Source organism: Falco cherrug, chromosome 4 (assembly GCF_023634085.1).
Source record: "Falco cherrug isolate bFalChe1 chromosome 4, bFalChe1.pri, whole genome shotgun sequence".
In the NCBI taxonomy this organism is placed as follows: Eukaryota; Metazoa; Chordata; class Aves; order Falconiformes; family Falconidae; genus Falco; species Falco cherrug.
Window position 1 is genome coordinate 98,633,482 of NC_073700.1, and position 14,986 is coordinate 98,648,467.

The following is a 14,986-nucleotide window of genomic DNA, read 5'->3' on the forward strand; positions in this document are numbered from 1 at the left end:
CCATGGATTAATTAGCTAAAGCCCTATGTTAATCAGAAAGCAAGAAAGGTAGAAACACTAGCTCATTAAGCATTTAGAAGCATGTTGTATGTGCTTGCAGGATTCAGTTACCCTCTCTCCATAACACAACTGCTTTTTATTTAACACTTGGAGGTGTGTGAGACGTCCAATGTCCTTGCATGTTAAAACTCAAAACTGTCAAATTGTATAGCATTAATCACCAACAGGAGGAGAAACAAACTAAGAGTATAGGACAAAAAAAGTGCTACACCTCCATAAATTTCTCACACTCTGCGTATGAAGTCTGACATTTACATAAGTAATAGTTGAACTCATGGTTGTGCATTACTTATTCATACCTTGTGTGGAATAACTCAGAAGTAAAAGACTAATCCCTTAATCCCCCTGATCCATAATCCTGAGAAATCATAAACCCTGCAAGACACTTTATCCTCCTAGGAAAATCAGGCTCATAAACTGAGGACTGCAGCGTGCTTGGTGCTGAAGAATGGCAGCATTTCCCCATTGTATGGCTACACGAGTTCATGTCAGCCCTACACGGAGCTATTTCAGGACCTGTCATCTGTTTGGTGCACACACATAGGCAAAGGAAGTCCCCACATGCGACCTCTCTCATGGCTCACGAGACACCACGTCGCTCTCCCAGGCCTGCCATGCTTGGGGATTGTTGCAATGTTTTTGTATATATTTCCTTTAATGAAGCACCTTCTACCATCAAGGAAAGACGTGTGTCAAAAGGACATGAAAAGGAGTACATTTTTCTTACTTCAGATACAGCATTTTGTAGAATATCCCACCTTAAGGTTTTTTAGCCATGAATAATTCAATGGTGCGTATGAGCAACTCTATCTTCTTTTCTTTAAACTTTCTTTTTTTGACCAATACTCTTCAGTGTCCATGAGCTACAAGCTCAGTATCACACGGGCTAAAGCAGCAGAGAGGTACAGCAAGATCTCCACCAGTTTGATTCAGGAGGGAATTACAGCTCTCTAGGCACTTACCAAAAAACAAGGCAAACAAGGCTGGCAAATCTGAGCTTTAGCCCAACCATGCTGCACTTTTTCTTGCTTTTCTCAGCTTGAATGACACCGCTTTGTTGCACTGAGCCCTGCTCCTGGAGGATCCCCAGGCTCACCTGCACAGCCTGCCTTCTGCATCACACCTTCTGGTACTGCCTGGCCCACCTGAAAAGTGACGGTGGCTCTGCCTCTCCCTCCAAGGACATGTGCCACGAGGGACAAAGACTGCAAGGTTTCTCACTGTGTTTGTATAGCTGCACATCAGCTACAAGTGCACCTCTGCTTCGGGAGGAGGAAGACAGCATCACCTGGACGGGTTATTTATTTTTCTTGGGGCTTTAAGACAAAGGGAGCAGCAGATCATATGCAAAGGGTCTGTTGTACTATAGGCTGAGTCTGAAAGGTAATGTAGGGACTTCTCCTTAAGGGTAAGTACTTGTAAGTACTTGGGCAACCACTTTAATAACCTTCTTGATTACAAAATAGTTATCAGACATTGTGCATCTCCCTCCCCTCCATGGGATGGAGTCCAATGAAGTTTGTAGTGTGAAGGATAATGATCCCTGCTTCTGCAAGGGTAGAATACTGCCACCCAGCCTGTAAGAATGCAGTTTGTCATGGGCAATCTTACTACTACTGACAGTGTAGGTATGGGGCAGGTGGGGAGCAGTGAAGCAACATCCATGCAGAGCTTACTGCAAACACGTTCAGCCACTAAACAGCCATACTGATGTGTTGCCTCATGAGCACTGAACAGCTACCATCCCTGCTCTGTCCTCTGTGCTGGGATCCCTCAGCTGTCACCCTCTTCTACAGTGCAGGGTGATCTCATCACCTTGTGTGGCAAGGGGTGCCCAGGACCCCTGTGACTGCCATGAAAACATCATACCTTGCTACCACTGAGAACAGATTATAAAATCAAAGGACAGGAGGGAGGTATTACCTACCTGACGACACATTTTGTTATTGAAATGAATTTGCAGCCCCCATCATTTTTCAAAATCACGTACTCAGTACCTATGGGTATGCCAAGTGGCGCAAGCAGGTCTGGAGCCTACAGCTACCCCAGTTTCAGTGCAGATGATAGATGAATTACTGACCGTGTGACAGGGTAGAAACCAGGACACTCAGCTCTGGCAATGAGATGCCCACATGAGTATACCCTGAGCATGCAAAAAGCATCTGAGTATGCCTTGGTGAAAAAGAAGGGTGCGGTGAGGCAGAGACAGTGCAGCATGGAGCATGATATTCTGAGAGTGTGACAGGCATCTGCACCCCTTTTGCCTCTTACCACCTGATTATCCAGAAACCTGGCTTTCATTTAACAAGGAAAATTAAGTCCCTAGATCCTCTGTTTGGGAAAGAGATGCTTAGGGCTGAGGCTTGAGGCAACTGAAGTAGCCTGCAAAAAATCTGTTCCAGTTGCCTCTGGCAGCTGCAAATTTATCTTTTTTGCCTGGAGCAGTATTAATGCAATGGCCTAGTGATCATATTTGGAGCAAATTTTCAACCTACCACACTGATGCACAAGGTTATAGGTGAAACTTGTTTCCTGGGAAGAACTTCCAAAACTGCTACTGCTCCTTTCAGCCCCAGTCAGACCCACTGGTGAAGCAAACACACAGCGAAAACACCCTGTGTAATGAACTTGCAGGGCTAGAGTTGTTAATAATGTATGGGCATATACCACACATTTTGTATGGTATTTAGTTCAAATGTATTTAGTTCAGGCAAGCTGAGCTAAAGTCAAAGGCAGATCAAACAATCCATTGGATTGGACTTAAAATACTTGAAAAGTGCCTTTGGACCAAAATCCAGCAAGCAAAAGGCAGCATTAAGTCTCTCGTTGGAGTTGGTGGGTGCTGCACCTGACCCACAGCAGGGGTCACCTGCAAGAGTGGCTGGTGGCAGCAGCCTCAAGCCGATCTCCACAACATTCCTCTCTTTTGGGAGGGAAGGGGAGGATTAACACTCTCCCTGCCAACACCTGGAAGAAAGTCTTTGTGTACTGTCACCACACCAGGTCCCCCAAGGGACACCTGCACAAGCCAGGGGTCCACAGCAGATTCCAGAGCCAGTGTAGGGGTAAGCTTTTTTCTTGGGAGACCCTTCCTGAGCAGTCTGTATGCTGTAGGAGAAACCCTGTACTGGGGATGCACTGCCCGTCCCAGGAAGCTACAGCTGGGGCAGATGCTGCAGGTTTTACACCGGAGATTGCTCAGACAAACCTATTCTTGGCCTACTGAAAGACTGCAAGTTGCAGTGTGCAATCCAATACTTTGTGGTACTAAAGGACCTTCCGAATGAGGGTCTCACATTAATTAATTAAGCCTCAGAGCACCTAGAAGGAAAATCTATCCTATTTTACCAGTAAGTGCAATGAGTATGCAAAGGTCACACAGAACAGAGGAGCAAAGGAAAGAGAGATCCCAGTGTCTTGACTCCTTGCTGCATCTATTAGCTTAGGAGTCCCCTACAAAGGACAGTTATGGAGGACAAAAAGCGACCCACAGCTGTGTCCCAAGGGGCACCAACTGAGAGGTTTAATAAGGCGCAGGAGAATGAGTAACAGGGTTACACAGATTGACGCAGGTCAGTAAAGAATATGGCATTAAGAAAATTGATCCTTTCAAAACCTCCAGCCACATGCTTATGTCAGAACCAGACGTGACTTGTGTCTGTGTTTCATACGATACCACCAAGTATCCACCAAAGGGCTTTCCTTCATGTTTAAATAATGAAATGCAATGTAATGCCGACAGGTGCTTTTTTCACGGGGAGAAGGGAGCAAAAGGGAAAGTGTTTGGGTGGGCTGAGGCAGAGCCCGAGCCTTCCCTGCCTCTCCCACCCCTCTCTGCCCTCCCCTGTCCACATGGCTCACAAGCAAGAGGTCACCGGCAGCTGGATGTACCCATCTGTCTGCAATGCCAAGGAGACAAGCACATGGGCACTGGAAGAGAGAGTAACCTGTGTATGACTGGGGCGTGCATGTGCAGCATAGCAGCTACAGTGTCTGTGCAAAAGACGGGAGGCTGTCATGGGGAAGAAAAAGAAATGTGCTTTACAGGTCATCATGGAAGATGGTTGGTATCACTATGAGATCCTTCCAGTTTGGATGCTGCCAAATACTTGACAAAATGTCTTGGACTTCCCAAGCACACCATTTTGCATCTCTCAAGGATCATGCAATTTCAGTTTGCTCGTGCAGGGAAATTTTGTCCGTCTGCCAAACTAAAGTAAATAGTAAGAGCATCGCTGTAGGAAAAGAATATAATGTATGATCAATAAGTGATGTTCTGCCAAGCTCAGCTGGCACTTAAGGGCTAGCTGTGTAAAGCATCACATGTGTAAATCCCAGCAACAAATGCAATTACTCTTTGTTCTTTGTCTTGCAGCTGGAATAGAGATTGATGGACAAGTCGAAAGTGACGCAGAGAGTGAAGGTAATGTAGAGATTAAAAAATGTGGTCTTGTTTGAAATACAAGAGGTGATGCCTTTTCTTTTTTCTCTCTGGCTTGTGACTTGCTCTGCAACAGGAACCGTTTCCTGAGATACTCTTAAGCAAACGGATTTTTCCCTTGAGGTTTGACTTACAATAGTGATATATAAACAACCATTCTTAAGCAGTCTGTCCCCTTTCATCCACGCTTCAAGAGTAGGAGGCTGTCAGAGCCCACGTCCCTTGGCACTCATCTCTAGTAAACCGGGCACTGCAGTAAAACACCACCCTATGTGGGGCTGAGACCGCTTTGGACCATGCCGAGGTCCTGCTTGCCCTCGCTGTAATGCTTAGACCATAACACACTGATGCCTTGACTAATCATGGCCATGAGAAGATAAAAATGAAAATTGATTGGAGGCAGACTGATGGCTTTGAGGAAAATCAGGAAGAACCAGTGACGGGATTAAAAACAGCTTTAACCCTGTATGCATAATAAACAAGAGAATTAACTGGGAGTAGAATTGTAACACTAAATAAATAAAGATAAGATCATATGATATGAATGTAGATGCTACTGCAAAAATTATGCACAACTGTGTCTGTATGATCCATCAAATGTGAAAAAGTAATTAGAAAATGACAGGGATTTTTTTTGTAAATCATATCCACCTTTTCCATGCAGGCAAACAAGGCAATAAGATAAAAGTAACAAATGAATGCTCCACATTTAACCTAACATTTGATAGCTTGCAAACGAAAACCATGATAGCTAGCTGCCCAAAATGAACATTTTCCCAAAGAGGGTAGGCGGTACTTTGACCTAGATCACTAACTGAAATTCAGCTGAGTAGGACCATTAAATAGTAACTGAAACCTACCTAATGCCTCCTGAGAAATGAGTTGAAAGCTCCTTCTCATTCCCAGTGACAAGTGTGACAACCACCACCCACTATTTTTTTACCACTAGCAAGCAAAAACTATTTGCTTGTTACTGATTTCTAACTTTTCACCAAAAGAAAAATACAGATACTCAAATTCTTTTTCTTCTATTTTCCTCACCTTTTAGGCTGCTCATTTTTCACTCTGGATCCCATTCTAGTAAAATGTCCTTCTTCCATTGCAATTTTTCCAACCCTGGGGGAAAAAAATCAATGCCAAAGTTATACATTTTTTGTTTGAACACTTTATTTTCATCAGCCACAAATTTTGGATAATTGGAAGCCGAAAGACTCTGGAAAACTTACTTTCGATTTTAATGTACTTAGTCATAAATGGGATGGAGACGCTTGGGGTTTTTTGAATGTTTTTTTCCCCTTTCCATAATATTCTGCAACTAAATCACGCTTCATTTCAATCCTTCAAACTGGAAGCAGTTCTGACTTCTGAACAAAAGATTTTTTTGGATTGCAATGCCAGTAAGAATGAAACATGAATCAGAGACTATCTGGGTTTTGTCTCCTCTGCATACAGACTTTACCATATAAAAGAAAAATCGGAGAAACAAAACCGGGTGCTGCCTAAGCTGTACCTTTTCTCTATATACATAAAGGACCTCCATTCCCAGCCTTGAAAATGAAACATCTTTCAAGGACATTGCACCAACAAGTAAACTACATGCTGTATAACTAACTGCAATTTCTGTTTCCATTGCTCTGGTGTGGTTACAGGTTGGCAAGGTATCTGTCTGTGCTCTGTGATGGATAGACTTCTGCATTTGTAACTAATTTCCAGTTTTCTTATGGTCACATAGAGGTCACTGATGTGCTAAAACGAGGCATACTATATTAAATTGGAGTTGCAGAACTGAAGAGTTGGATGTGATTCTTGGACAGGGCATAACACAAAGCCCCTCCAGGTTAACAAACATCTGCTCAGTGACATCGCTAGGGTTTGTATCAGGCATCCTGGCTGCCTGCACTTCTCTGATGAATCCTTATTTTGCTGCCATGGATTTCCCAAAGTACTTGTTTTTTATCCCTTACAGAAGATGAAGTAAAGGACAAGACACCTAAGAAACGGCCCCTCAGGAAAACTGGCAGAGCAAGCAGACTTGAAAGGAAAAAGCAAGAGAATGACAAAGAAGAAGATGAGAGCAAAGAGGAAGACAGTTGTAGTGAACAAAACAGAGCCTCTAGGAGAAAAAACTACGAAAGAAATAATAGTGACGGAAAAAAGGTGGGAGAGAAAGGAATTCAGCCAAGAGAGACAGGCAAAAAGGCTCCTACCAAAGATCAAAAGGAGTCAGCAAACAAAGTAAAGAAAACAAACAAGAAAGGAAAGGGGGGGGAGAACAAACAGAAGACAGACAGGAAAAACAGGTAATTAAACAATCCCTGAGTGTGGTGCCTTATGTCAGACTGGCAGGGGTAGCAGATGTGCCAGTGGTGTATGAGTCAGAACTACAAAACCAATAGACTGTGAATAAACTATTGCTCTCCCAAAAGAGATACAACAGTGGGAAACAGTAGTGTAAAATGCCACACAACCAAACTGCTTCCAAAGTCTTCTGTCATTACCTTTTCTCAACCAGGATCAGATCCGTGCACGCAGTGGAGTCCTAAAACCTACAGCCAGGGGCAGAGAAGCACTCTTAAACAAGACGGCTTGAGCGACTTAGATCTGGGCACATTTGTTTAGTTGGTCTATGGAAACATTTAGGTTAATATGGATCTCTTATGTTTTCAAGTCTCTTCCTCTTCCAAATCTTGCTTGTCCCAGCCCCCTGCTTCTCTCCATATCTTCCATTTCCTTCTGAAGGTGTGAAAAACATTTCTCCAGAGCCAGCTGTACCCCTAAGCGATGCTACTGTAGCTGAAGCATGGTCCAAAGCACAGTGCTGGGCAAGTTATGGTGGAGTGCAATTGCCTCTTCATTATCCTGGCTGGAAGCAGCCTTGCCCTGAGTGCAAAGGGGCCGTGCTGGCATCACACCAAGCCGGGGGGTAGTGAGGCACTATGCTCACATCAGTGTGGGATCCCTGGGGCCCACCAGCACTGTGCCCACCCCAAGCAAGACCTTCCCTCTAACTCTTGCCAGTTTTTCTATTTTGTGCCCTTCATTTTGTGTCTCTCCCAGTACTTCTTCTGCTTCTTCCAACTCATCTGACGAGGAGTCGCTGTCAGAGGAAGAGCTTGCAATGCTGATGGAGCAGGTGGAGCAAAAGAAAAAACTGATTTCCACCATGAGAAACAAGCCCTGGAGAATGGTGAAGAAGCTCTCGGTGCTCAGGTAACCCATGACACCAGGAACCCACACCCCTGGGTCATCTCCGATGGCCGGATGCGCACTACCTTTCCTAGAAATTGCATGTCTGCTGCTGCTACTGTAACACCCCAGTCCCATCATAAGTGACCGGCAGAGCCTGGTCAGCCTGTCTGGGTTTAAATTATCAGAGTTAAAATGAGGAATTTGATTTTCAGCCTCTGTAACCAAAGAACGGACAAAGTGCAAATCTGTTCAACTGATATCCATGGCCAGGTCATCCTACCCTTGTATTTAAAACCAAATGACTCGCTACTGTCAGGCTACTTGTTAAAGCAAACTCTGTGCCTGGTTTGCTTATTAATGCCCATTGTCAAACAGAAATCAGAGCAGCAAAGTGCCATGTTACTTCGCACTCCTGACATGGGGCTGCTTGGAAAAAATGCTGTATTATTTGCAGAGGTTTATGGAGCAAAGATAATACTGCCACCCAGCCCATGCTGAATGTGGGAAGAACTCAGGCGGCTGCAGAGACCCCTTAGTGCAGAGCAACGGGGGCAGCAGGGCAGGGCAGACCAAGGAAATCAAAATCCACAGGTCAGCAGGGAATGGCTCATAACAAACTATTCCCATGTTGAAGCAATGATTCAGATCCTGGCTCTATTGGTTAAAAATCCCCTGAAACTCCCTTCTACCAGGAAAGCTTTCAAAATAGCATTGCAAGGCATGTACAGCCCCTGGGGGAGGTGTGACGCCCCTCTCCATGTTTGCCAAGGAGCTGCTCAGAGTTGCAGTGACCAGGCTGTGAAGGCCTGTGTGTTTCATCTTCTCTCTTTTACACCTTGAAGGCCAAGACCTGCTCCATTGTCCATTAAAATCAGGAGCCTTGAACACTGCCAATTATTTCTAAAAAAGTCTGGGTAAAGATCTACACAGGGAAACTGTATTAGAGCAGCTTTTCTATCTCACAGGCATGCTACGAACCTGAGCTCATTACAAATAAAATCTTATGACCCTAAAAGTCCAAAGTTCTGCAAGAAAAGAAAAGGGAGGAAACAACAAAAAAAAAAGCAAAGCAGTATTATTTCTGACATATTTTCCCTTTGGTGTAGGATCCTGGCTAAAATTCTGCCTAGGATCATGTTTTATAACATACCTCCACCCTTTAATCTTATTCCTGAACCATGGCAAACATTACCACCTGCTAATGAACCTAAACAAAATTGTTGCATTCTTGTTCAGGGGTCTCCGGAAAGGCTCCAAGTGCTGTACATTCATTAGTTAATCTGGCTGCACAAGCTCAGCCCTGAGAGAAGAAATGATTAGCCCCACCGAGCAGATGAGAAATGTGAAACACAAAGAGAGTGAATAGTATGTTCAGGACTTAGAAATCTCACTTCAGGTTTGCAAATAAACTCACAGGTGATTTTCCCACAGTTACAGGCTGAACTAGCCAACTATTTCTACCAAGTCAAGTCCATCTTTCCCACAGGTTTAGGATTGCAAAAGACTTCCCAACTCCTGAAATTTCATCTTTTCTCACAATGTATTAGCAACACCAATATACAATGAAATTTTATTCACAAACTCAACATACTCTAACAGCATCTACCTAGGTTCTTTTCTCTGTATTCCATTAGAAATTCTATTCTAAAACTAATTTGAATTTGCGGCTTGATTGTACTCCTGCCTAGCGTACACTCCTTTCTCTGGCACTGAGATTATCCTGTTGGGCCAATTGCACATCTCTGATATTTATCCTAGGAGGTGTTCATGGAGGGAAATTCTGCATCCTTTTGGAGTTTGCTTCACTAGACAATGTCATTTCTCCTTGGCCGATGCACTAGGAGAGAGAAATTATAGCAGGCATGCTGGGGTGGGAGGGCTCTGGAGTGAGAGGAACAGGCGGGGTCTTGGTCACATCCAGGAAGAAGTGTGGAACAAGTTGTGGGGCACATCTCTGCATGAACATGAGTGCTTGGGGACCTGTTACTAGCCCCAGGTGGGCACATAAGCTCTACATGGCACAGCAACACCACCAGCAGACAGTACCCAGAACCCCAGGTGCAGCACAGGGTGTGGAGAGAGACCAAGCCCCCACTTCCACACGAGCACAGCTGCTTTCCCACTGGTGCAGGCAGAGGTGAAAAAGCTAGACCTCTTTGCTGTTTCAATAACCTGCTTGTTTATTTTCCAATTAGGGAGGCACAAGCTTTTGTAGAGAAGTTTGAAGGAGCTCTGGGAAAAGGGAAGGGCAAGAAGTTGTACGCATATAAGATGATGATGGCAAAGGTAAGTGCTACAAAGATGCCAGGGGAAAGCTCGGGTGCCTGGTTATGTATTCAGCACATCTTTGGTAGAGTTTATTAACCTGTATTTGGCAAAAGAGACACCAGGAAATCAGAATAAAACTTCCTGTCCACATTCCAAAAAATACTAGCCAGCTTCAAACCTATGAATATTACAGAAAGAACAGGAGAAAATTCCCCCCTCCTGCCTTGAATCTTACTGTGACCATCCCTGAAGCAAGGGAGGGTTTGCAGGAGCAGGGAAAACCACGTCTTTCTGGTTGCAACCTCCAAAACCTTGATCAGCGAGACAAGGTACCCCTCAAGGGGAGAGGGGCCATGCTGAACCTTTGCACTGCCCCATGGACTCCTGTGAAATGTCATCTTTCCCAGTAATGAGGAGATAACAGGGAGAATGATGACTGCGTTTAAGACTGAAGTTGGTAGCCAAGTTGCATGTTGTCATGGAGATTATATTGAGAAGTGAAAAAGGGAGCCAGGCCTGAGAGGATGAAATCAATGGGAAATTAGGCACCGATTTGATGAGGAAGGATTCAAGCTCAGTATTTTATCAAAGCCTTTTTTTGTTTTAAATAGAGTTGGTTACACATCAATTCTTTCAATCCAGAGTTAGGTCTGAATTTTCCACCCTTATATAATACGGTAAACCCCTAGCACAACTGCACCTTTCCAAAAGCCTGGGAAGGTTAAAACTCAGATAATAAAGGTGAACAATTTGGGGAGGAGGGATTTTGGATTGGAGGCAGTTTCTGAAACAGTCCAAAAGATCAGACCAGAGTTTCTGCTTGGGACTTTACACCCCCGCGTAGCAATGCCACGAAGCCCTGGTGTTAGAAACTGTGCAGGTGAAACAATCTTTTTGCACCTCTCTGCTCACTGCCATGTTGTCTTGTTTCAGAAATGGGTGAAGTTTAAGAGGGACTTTGACAATTTTAAAACCCAGTGCATACCCTGGGAGATGAAGATAAAAGAAGTGGAGAGTAAGTGGAAGTTGCTGTACAGTGGCAGCTGTTTTATAAGACAGCTTTGCCTTCATCCAAAAAACGCTCCAGCCCCCTGGTCCCCAGTCCCCACTCACCCCTGGCACCGGAGCCAAACGAGGAGCACGCACGGTGGGCAGCTCTGGGCTTTGCTGTCTACATCAGCGGTGGGGACTCTTGGGAAGCTCTGGGGCAACACGCTGGGAAGTCCTGAGGGTAAAGGGGTGCAGATCTTGCTGGGAACAGTTTAACCTTTCTAAACTCCTAACGATGAAGTGTCTTCTGGTTTAAGGTCACTTTGGCTCCTCAGTCGCTTCCTACTTCATATTTCTGCGGTGGATGTATGGAGTGAATCTTGTCCTTTTTGGGTTAATATTTGGACTAGTTATAATTCCAGAGGTAAATGCTTAATTCTCCTTTCTGTAATATCTCACCCGTTGCTTTACATGGACATGGAATTCATAGCACAAACAGTGCTTTAGAAAAATGAAATGTATAAGGACAATAATTTACAAAGAACAACTTACAAGACTGTTACTGACACAGGAGCAAAAGTCAGATTGAAATCAGGATACCTAAAATGCTATCAAAGCTCCTGCCAACCCAGCAGCTAAAACAGGAGTTCAAAAAGCTAATTTAAGGCTAGTTTTACATTTTGACTGAAGTGAAAAACATGGCCTATGAATCCTAGGTACAAGCTCAGGTCCGTAAAAGCCATAAGAGAAAGGGTGTGCTCAGCAGGTGATTAAGGACTCCCTGCTCCTGAGCCCTCTGAGGGGCACAGCCCCCCAGGAGAAGCTGTGGAGGGAAAGAACGATTTCCGAGCACTTTGCCAACTAACATTTGTTTGGGAAATATCTCTTTTCTGTACCGCTAATTCCGATGATTCACAAGGAACAGTTTTATTTTTAGTTTTTCTATTTCTCGCTGTTCTTGGAGAATGGAAAGGATCTCATAGCCAACTTTATATGAATGTTTATTGAAGAATTTTTTAATGTAGCCATTACAGCCCCAGCTAAATTACTCAGTGCAGTCTTTAAAGGCTGTGCAATCTGCAGACAGTGGCATCTGTTCTGTTCAATGCAGATTTTTATGGAGCAAAAATGCAGCACAGAGTCTCTCCTGAGGACTATGCTTTTGTTCTCCTTAATGTGGTTGCTCATACTATGGAAAGTGAAAGCTCTGTTTCCTCCCAGGGTGAAGAGACATAACCATTAGCACTGAACAATACAAATGTATTTTGTATGGAACTATGCATATGGTAGAAGACTAAACAGCTTTCGTCTTTAAAGTATGCATACTGTTACTCATTGCCTACTGAGCTGTTACAATATGGAGAATAGCGAGGCAATAAACATTTAGTTCATAAATGATTTTGAAATTAATTAGATAGCCCTAAAAAATAAGTGATAGATTATATGCTAGGACCTTTGTAGGCTATGAATACTAATGAGATATTTTGGTATAGGCACCAGTCAGACTCTGCTTGTAAATATATTATTAACTCTCCATAGCCCTGGACATTCTTTGGACTTCAATAGCCATTGGACTTGCTGCAAGACCTGCTTTGGGTGGTGCTATCAGGAGAGGCTGTGCCATGAAAACTGGTCTTTGCATCATCTTGCCATATGTTTTTTGCTCAAACCTAACTGCTCTTCACCTCACCTTGGATCATTTTTCAATTCAAGACTATATAATACAAAATATACTGCAAGATCAACCCAGTGCTCTTGACTTCTCTCGAAGGAGGAGTCCTGCATAAATAGATAAAACTAATCCCTTTATTGCATTAGACCCGTGAAGTTCAAGCAAAGAACTTCTTGCTAAACTAAGGACATTTAAACTGGAGCTGTTCATTGAGGGATACAGTTCCTTGGCAAAGTATTTCCTGTGCAATGGATGTTACCAGGGAAAGAGAAATCCTCTGGTTATTTGGGTGAAGTTAATTCTAAATATTTTAAACTGCTGGTCTGGTATTGAGGAATAAAATATATATTAAAATCAAGAAAAAGGAAAACCAACCAAAAGCAAACCAAAAGGGACTCATTAAGAAAAAAACAAACTGCAAAACACTGTAAAATGTGTTATACTATATATGCATCACTATTATTAATGTTCACCAGGTCCTGATGGGAATGCCATATGGGAGCATGCCAAGGAAAACTGTACCCCGGGCTGAACAAGCAACAGCTATGGATTTTTCAGTTCTTTGGGATTTTGAGGTAAGCACAGGAGCATTTATCATAAGAGATCAGTTGAATACCTCCTAAAACCCTTCAGAATTTAGTGGCACTACAGGGATGAATTTATTCCAAGATAAACCAGCAATGCACCTATTTCTTCCAGAAGATGATGACACCTGCTGCCACAAAATCTTTGTGGATCTCCAGAGATTTATGGCCAAAATAGCATGTGCTCATGCAGGCACCTGCATATGGATTTGAACCACTTACATATATAAATGTGCTGGATGGTCTGTCACATGTGCGTACACACAAACACATACAGACATATATTTCTCAGGTGTGCAGGATCAAAGGAGATGCACTTTTATTCCAAAGGGGACAGATCACATCCCAACACAGCTGGCTAACACCACCTGAAACAGGTCTGTATACAGTCACTGAGGTGGAACAGGGCAAAGTAAAATCCACTAAGGCCAGTGGAATTATACAGTTCCACACTGCAGAAAGTTAAAGCCAATTTAGGAGCCCCATGTCCTTTCACCTACACAGTATTTTTATTCATGAAGCGCAAGAAGCCAACGCTATTTTTTTCTACGAGCATTAGTAGAAGCAGGTGACTATGTAAACTGCCCCCCAATGTCACTTAAATGACATTCACATAGTTGCCTCATGAAGTCAGGCAAAAAAAGCTCCTTTTTCAGAGGAAAAAACACCCAATAAATACATTTCTGCTGTATTTTAAATGTATCTAGAACAATCTATAGAAATTTAGATCATCATCGCGCATTCATAATATAGAATTTTATTCTGAAAAAAACCCAAAGTATTGTTTATGCACAAGAGCCATTTTACTCCCAACCAGAACAGCAGCCAGCACACAGGTCAGGCGTGGGAGCTGCTCCTGACCAGGCAGCCAGAAGGTGACTTCGAGCTGTAGGTCCTCTCATGGGCAGGGAGCACCTGCCGTACCACTGAAGCTGCTCATAACCTTGGGAAGGGGACTGCTCCCCGCATCCCCGGTGCCCTGAAATACCAGTATGAGCCTGAAGCTGGAACCAAAGTTTAGGACTTGCACCCAAAGGGAAAGCCCAGGTTTCCAGCAGCCTGCCAGTGCCTGGCTGCAGCCCAGCTCACACCCCACCCCAGTTACTCTTTGCCTTTGAAGATTTAGGCCAAAGCAATTAAGCGTTCTTAGGGGATGACACAAAAAAGAAAAATATATGTGCAGGGGGTGGTGACATTCTGCTGTGGCTAATACCTTGGGATCTGAAAATGTTTTTTAAATGTTTGTTGATGCTGGGCCACATATTACAAGCATGGGACCCCATCCTTCTGTAATAAATACCATCATCGTTTCCTTAGCTAACCCCCTCCTCCCAGTAACTAATGTAAGCCAGACTATTTAAATTAATTTATTAAGTTTCAAATACTGGTGTGTCCAGGAACTTGACAGGGCCAGACATTCATCCACTACCCATTTTCTGCCAAGGATCCTTTCAGCTGTTGCTCTCCCAGCACTTTCACCCACTTGCCAGAGCCCAAAATTCAGAGGTGAATTAGTAACATTTTGAATAACGTTGCACTGAATGAAAAGCTCATTTGAGCAGCATGCTGTAAAATACGAGCAGCAGCATTTAAACTCATTCATCCAGAAAAACAAACAAACAAACAAACAAACAAAAACAACCAAAAATAACCCCCACAACCAAATAAGACCCAAAACAAACAAAAAATAACCCTGCAGGACTGTTGCTGAACTGCAGCTGCTGGTTTTATCTGGGAGACCATAAACTATATACATATTAGTAAGGACATACGCTCTGGAAT

At 43.6% G+C, this 14,986-nt stretch overlaps 1 protein-coding gene across 1 annotated transcript in view; it reads left to right on the forward strand.

Annotated features, from left to right (window-relative positions):
* Positions 1 to 3,883: 3,883 nt before the first annotated feature.
* Positions 3,884 to 14,986, forward strand: part of TMC2 (transmembrane channel like 2) — a 34,789-nt gene continuing 23,686 nt past the window's right edge. Inside the window, exons 1-8 of the mRNA XM_005435641.3 lie at positions 3,884 to 4,123; positions 4,436 to 4,483; positions 6,468 to 6,801; positions 7,559 to 7,711; positions 9,886 to 9,976; positions 10,892 to 10,973; positions 11,266 to 11,372; positions 13,097 to 13,195. Of these exons, the coding sequence (XP_005435698.1) occupies positions 4,078 to 4,123; positions 4,436 to 4,483; positions 6,468 to 6,801; positions 7,559 to 7,711; positions 9,886 to 9,976; positions 10,892 to 10,973; positions 11,266 to 11,372; positions 13,097 to 13,195 (960 nt within the window). The 5' untranslated portion in view covers positions 3,884 to 4,077. The remainder of the gene's footprint in view (positions 4,124 to 4,435; positions 4,484 to 6,467; positions 6,802 to 7,558; positions 7,712 to 9,885; positions 9,977 to 10,891; positions 10,974 to 11,265; positions 11,373 to 13,096; positions 13,196 to 14,986) is intronic.